The 6,671-nt window shown below is 42.5% G+C and overlaps 1 protein-coding gene across 1 annotated transcript; it reads left to right on the top strand.

Moving 5' to 3' along the window:
* The first annotated feature begins 5,241 nt into the window (after positions 1-5,241).
* On the top strand, positions 5,242-6,108 carry SPRY3 (sprouty RTK signaling antagonist 3). The gene has a single exon (XM_052663916.1). It carries the CDS (start codon positions 5,242-5,244, stop codon positions 6,106-6,108), a length of 867 nt encoding a protein of 288 aa, XP_052519876.1.
* Positions 6,109-6,671: the final 563 nt, after the last annotated feature.

The raw sequence follows: 6,671 nt of genomic DNA, 5'->3' as shown, positions 1-6,671 counted from the left end.
GAATTTCTAGGCTGTTGACCTTAGGATGAATTGTGGGGCTTGCCTAAGCTCTGGGTAGCGCAGCCTAACCACCCAAGCTGAGAACGTAGGGGGAACCCGTGCTGAGGCCAGTCTGGCTGCCCAGCGGGCATCCTGTCAGTGCAGGGCTAGTCTCCGATTGGCTCACAAGTCTGGGCTGTGCATCGCTCAGATTTCATCACATCACCTTGCTCTGGGTAGAAATGGCGCAAGCTGACACGGCATAACCCCCTACTTACATTGAGTCAGAGCAAGGATTTAGAAACCTTTGGATCCAGGCCGGGGTGTGTGTACACATGTCTCTGTGTGGCATATGGAAATTTTGTCCACGGTGAGAATCTGTGAGCATGTCTGGTTAGCCAGTAGATGTTTGATAGGACCTAGGGCCGTGGTGCACACTCCTTTCCATTTGTCTAATGATCATTGCCACTGGCCTCTGTATGCTGCAAACCCATGTTTGATGAATGGAAAACAGACCTTGAACTCTTAAACGGAAAATCTATTTTGAAATGCAAACTATTGTTGTTTTTCTGGGTGCATTAAAGCCTCACTGTAATGTAATTTGGCTATATCAGGTATTAAATCATGTTCCCAACAAGTCAGCTGCATACATACATACAGATAAGGCACAGGCTAGCTTTTTATCCCCAAAGAAGTATTAATCCTGTTCCCGAAACGTCTAAATAAAAATTTCTAAGACTTTGTTGTACCATTCTATCCATTTTGGCCTTTTGTTTGTGTTCTGTTTTAGTTCTCTCTAGCTGAGAAATCTAGTGAGTGAGTGATCTGGGTGACTTGGCGTCAGAGTTGAGAAGTTGAGTTAGTGGAGAAGTAAAGAACCTGAGGGAAAGGGCACTAATTCTTCATGAAAGACTTCTGAGGCAGAGGAATACAACCAGCAAACCCAGCATAAAATTTTAGAGCATAAGGGCAAGAAAGGACTTTTCAAACCTTCCTTTAATACCCCTCCTCATTTTGCAGATGAAGAAACAGGCCTGGAACAGAAGTCACTTGCCCACAGTCACCCAGAACTCAGTTTCCTGTCTCTTATAAAAGAATTTGGAGTTTAAAGAAAAGATTCCAACTTCTTAAATGAAGAACTAGCATTTTCTTCAGGATTAGAACTCTGTGAATTCACTTGATATTACAAGTTTTCCTTGTAATATCACTACACTAAAACACCCCTATCTTTAAAAAGGCAAGCTCTTACAACTGCAAGACTCTCTGGTTGGAAATAAACTGCTGTGTGTCTTAATGAAACTGAAGGTAATGAATAGGACTAGGGTAGCAAAGTGACAAGTTAAGAGTTAAATGTGGTGAGAACCTGGCAGCTCCAACAAGATGTATGTGGTAGGAGGGAGGCCCACTCAGTGGCTGAGAGGTTAGTAATGTAAACTATATACAACTTGGTATTTGTCAGGGGGGAGTGCTTTGATAGAGATGCAAATGCTTTTGCACAGAGAGGGATTTTGAGAGAGCAGACTTTGGAACAGTAGAACTAAGAAAACACAGAAAGCCATAGCAGAAATCCCCCCTATGTTTGCTTTCGGTTATTCTGAGAACGAGTGTATATAACAGCAGAGCACAGAAAAAAAAAAAAAAAGCAACACACCCCAGAGCCGTTACACAGTAAGGTACAAAACAGCATTGAACCCATAGGAACAGGAGAAAACAGGAGCCAGCCTTCTCTTCTCCCTTCTTCCTTGAAATCAAGCTTGAGTCATACCATATCAGAAAGGATTTATCACCCAAATCAAAAGCCTCTTAAGGGGGTTAGCATAGAAGAGCTTTAGCTAGGAAAGTTTGCAACTTTAGTCCCAACATGGCAGCTTTTCAGTTCCAGGGAGAAAAGACATTTTTCTTTCATTAACAAACAGCATTTCTTGAATGAATTTAGCTTTCGAGTCCCCACATTCGCATAAGAAAAGACATTTCTGTTTAGGTTGAACATAGCAAATTTCAGGGCTACAGAAACACTGTTGAGAAAGCTATGAGCACCTGGCCAGAGGGACCGAGATGGGAGTGGGTTTACAATGCATCATTCATTACTGCAGAGGCACTACGTGACAGAAATCACTAGATCCCATCCATGTGCAGCCAAGACTTGTAATCACCTTGGCTCCTAGTTAATAATATGTGATATGTATATTCTCTCTCTCACTTCATAGAATATGGAATTGACCTGCAGCACAGTCCGTTGCTTCACTGTTGCTGCTCACAATGAATGGCCCTTTAATGAGTGGGTTTCTGAATCCTAAACATACAGGCAGTAGTAGTAGTTTTTCATCTAATCTGTGGGCTGCAGCAGTCCTCCTGTCTATTTGTTTCTCCACTCCACCCCACCCCCACTTACCTTCCCTTCCAGTATCTATTTCAGTTCATCCTGTTAGCCAGATCGGATTCAGCACATCCGGAATGGCAAACAATTTATTGTCATGCAATACTGGTTTATCCTCCTCAATACCCTGATTTTACCCAGGTCCTACTGCCCACCATATTGCAGATCTTCCAGTTTTCATTCTCAGGAAGATTTTATAGAGCAGGAAGAAACCTTCTGAGTTCATCTTGTCAATCCCCTTATCTGGAAGCAAGACAGTAGTAGTTCATCATCCCAGACTGATGCCCAAAGCTTCCTTTAATCACCCAACCAAGTATCTGAACTCTCCAGTCTTGCAGCAGTCTAATCAATTTCCAAATACACTCCCTTAACCTAAACACAGTATACCCTTTTGCTGCCAAGATAGAATCCCCTCATGGTTCTGAGTCATTTCTATTATGACCTAAATTCCTCCAAGCTTAGCTTTCAACCTTCTGGGCAAATCTCTGAGATATCTAGTAACATCCTTGGAATCCCATATGATTATCTCCTGTAATGTTAAGACCTTGAATGCTTTCCTTTGAGTTATTGATCCTTGGAATTTCCAGTATGTTCAAATCTAGTTTCCTTTGGGAAATCAGTGAGTCTAAAATGCATCCAGAGTATGTATTATTCTTCATACAGTGTAAAGGGCTTGAAGGGCCCCACACATTATTTATCTCATCAATGGGGAATACATTTATTTCTTATACAGTTGTCGAAAGACTCTTCCCAATCCAAGACTCTTAGATCCACACACTCTGCAAGCTGGCTGAACATTGTGTCTTTGTTTATTTGGGTGTTCAAATGAAAACTACCTGTTCCTTTCTAATGCTGGGACTGTGAGTCTTAACAAAAGTACAGCAAAGGTAGAGGTGTAAGACTTCGGGGGGCTGTGAGTCCAACCCGTTTTGCTTTTGAATGCCTTGGTAAACAAGGGCATGTTGCCCAGTCTACCCTCAAGGGCTGAAGATGTAGAAGGTATGAAGAGAATTCTTTTGTCAAATTGTATAGTTATATAATTACAGACCATAGTGGGGCAGAGTCCTTCAAAATCACCTCGGCCACCCCTATAATTATATAGATAGTGGAACTGAGGCCCAAAAAAAGTAAGTGATTTGACAAAGGTTGCGTATTTGAGTCTTAGAATCTCCGTAGTGTTTATCTGCATTTTCTTGTGCTGTATTGAGTAACACTGAAACAAGTAGCTAAAAAATGAAATTATAGTCAGACTGACTTTTTGATGTGATGTGGCAGAAAAGTTATTTTTAACCAAACTAAATCTTCTTTTTAAAAAATGAGCAGATGCAAATTCAACTAAATAAGTTTGCTTTGGCATATAACCTCAAAAGGCAATGAATCTTGTTGTATTATTAGCCACTGAGTCCTATATGAGCTACATTTTTTTTTTTCCTTGCTATTGAGCTTTGGGCACATTTCAGTGTCATGCTTGCTTGCTTATGGAAACCTAATCAAGCACTATCCTCTGTCACTTGTTCCTTTCGATTACTCATTCAAGCTTTCCATCTCATAGAGTAGTGTGAGTAATCGATCTCTTTTGAGGAGGCCTGAAATCTGATGGATTTCAAATATATACTTTATTCATGCTAGTGTTTCCTAGGTCCTAATGCCTCCAAGATGAGTCTCAGATTTTTGTTTAGGTTTCCTTTTCAGGCTGTTCAGTCTTCCAAATGGTGCAAAACAATAATCTACAGTTGGAACAGTATTTTCCTCATGGTTATCATTATCAGTACCAGGCTCAATCAAATCAGGAGAGAATATATTTTCCAGATATTCAACTTAGGTTAAATTTTGTATAAAAGCATTGCTGTTCTTTAAGAAAACCAGTTTATTATATAAGGTAAAGATAGAGAAAAGCAGTCCAAGCAGATTCTGCCTAATAAATCCCATCAGTATATATAGACTTGACTTAGGGTCATAATAAGAACAATTACAGGTGATATTTGAATTAATTCAGGTCTCTTCTCTTATGGTTCCCCATCACTAGGGTTACTCCTGCGTATACAAAAGTTTGATTCCGGAGCCATGCCGCCATTTAAAAGAATTACCTCCTCAATAAATTAAAGCAGCTTATGAAGTGAGGAGAACTGCAAGATGATTAGTCTTGGATTTTTTTATATTCTTAGGAAGCCTTTTCCCCCATTGTTCTATAGATAGTCTAATTTCTGCCATTGTTCTATAGATAGTCTAATTTCTGCCCTCTGTGTCGTTGCCATATCTCTGCTATTAATATTATTGCATCTTGCTTGCTTGCCTATATTCATTAAATCACAGTGTCCTTTATCATTTGTTTATTTATGCTTATAAATTTCACTGAAAAGAAAGCTTTGATGTATATATATGTATTGGGTTGGCCCAAAAATTCATTTGGGTTTTTCTGTAAAATCTCAAAATGTGACCTTTGCATTTGATAGTTTTATTAGAATTTTGATGCTCAAGGCCTAGATTTTTCAGTTAGGAAACATCTGAATGAGCTAACTGCTCCTATGACTCTAGTCATATGATGAAATACAAAAGGAATCCACAATCAGATCTTTGCTCCCAATGTGCTTTATAGTCTGGACGAGAAGACCAGACATGCCTGTAAAAAAATAGATGAGGTCAATTACAGAATCAGGGAGTAACATGAAGACTAAAGTGATTTAAGGTAGTGCTGGGGATAGGGGCCTGAGCTTTGTTGGTTTCCTGCAAGGTACTCATGCCTATGCGTTCTTATTTATTGTTTTTATTCTTTCTCTCCTAGGATTTTCTGATGTGCCCTAAGACCCATGTAACTACAAGGGCTCTTTCTCACCATAAGTGCCACCCTGACCCCAAACCACTCAGAACTCAAGAATCGAGGCAAAATGGATGCTGCAGTGACAGATGATTTCCAACAAATTCTGCCTATTGAACAGCTGCGCTCTACTCACGCTAGCAATGATTATGTGGACCGTCCTCCAGTTCCCTGTAAACAGGCCCTCTCCAGTCCTTCCCTTATCGTGCAAACCCACAAATCTGATTGGTCCCTGGCTACCATGCCCACTGCTCTGCCCCGCAGTCTCAGCCAGTGCCATCAGCTGCAGCCCTTGCCTCAGCATTTGAGCCAGTCTAGCATTGCCAGCTCAATGTCCCATAGTACCACTGCCTCTGATCAAAGGCTCTTGGCCAGCATTACACCTTCACCTTCAGGCCAGTCCATCATCCGAACCCAGCCTGGAACAGGAGCCCACCCAAAGGCTGATGGTGCTCTGAAGGGAGAAGCTGAGCAATCTGCCATGCATCCCAGTGAGCACCTCTTCATCTGTGAGGAGTGTGGGCGCTGCAAATGTGTCCTCTGTACAGCAGCTCGCCCTCTCCCCGCTTGCTGGCTATGCAACCAGCGTTGCCTTTGCTCTGCTGAGAGCCTCTTAGATTATGGCACTTGTCTCTGCTGTGTTAAAGGCCTCTTCTACCACTGTTCCACTGACGATGAAGACAACTGCGCCGATGAGCCCTGCTCCTGTGGGCCTGGCTCTTGCTTCGTCCGCTGGGCAGCCATGAGCCTCATCTCCCTCTTCTTACCCTGCCTGTGCTGCTACCTGCCTACCCGTGGATGCCTCCATCTGTGCCAGCAGGGCTATGATAGTCTCAGGCGACCAGGCTGCCGTTGTAAGAGGCACACCAACACTGTGTGCAGAAAAATCTCTTCTGGTAGTGCTCCCTTCCCTAAGGCCCAGGAAAAGTCTGTATGACCTTCCTTCCAAAGGGATCCAGAGCTTTCTCTTAGCCCCTGTCAGTAAAGCGTAGGCCTCATCTTTGAAGAAGGGGAGGAGGAGGAAAGTAGCCAAAATTAGGGCTCACCAGTTTCATTCCTGCAGTGTCAGGGGAATGGTCAAGTACATCCTGGTGCAGGATGCCTTGTTCTTTCTCACAGTATCTATCACACTCCCCTTAAATCTTTTTGTACCCTACCGTCTCAGCCTTTATGGCTGTCATGGCAAATTCAGGTGATGTAGAAGCATGAGGATTTGGACACTGAGGGCTGACAGAGCCAGCAATGTGGAGGTTTAGGGGCTCCCCAACATGATACCTCTCGATGTAGGCTCTGAGCATCACTCTGCTTTCCACAGTGCCTTTGGAAGCTTTCCTGTTAATGGTTTTCACAGGTCCATGTGGAACAGTGTTCAATATTCCAGGGAATCTGACCCCTTCTCCCTGTTTACTGCCCCTCTCTTGTTTGTCTTTTCTCTCTCTCTCATTTCCTCCTCTTCTTGTGTTAACTCTGTTTTGTATTCCTTCCCACTTCATTCTCCCC

The sequence above is a fragment of the Budorcas taxicolor genome, chromosome X (genome assembly GCF_023091745.1).
Source record: "Budorcas taxicolor isolate Tak-1 chromosome X, Takin1.1, whole genome shotgun sequence".
NCBI classification, from domain to species: domain Eukaryota; kingdom Metazoa; phylum Chordata; class Mammalia; order Artiodactyla; family Bovidae; genus Budorcas; species Budorcas taxicolor.
The sequence above is the reverse complement of the archived record's forward strand: the minus strand, read 5'-3'. Positions and strand labels throughout refer to the sequence as shown.

Bases quoted from the DNA above. Each gene is read 5' to 3' on its own strand.
- SPRY3 (XM_052663916.1), top strand. From the start codon at position 5,242: ATGGATGCTGCAGTGACAGATGATTTCCAACAAATTCTGCCTATTGAA.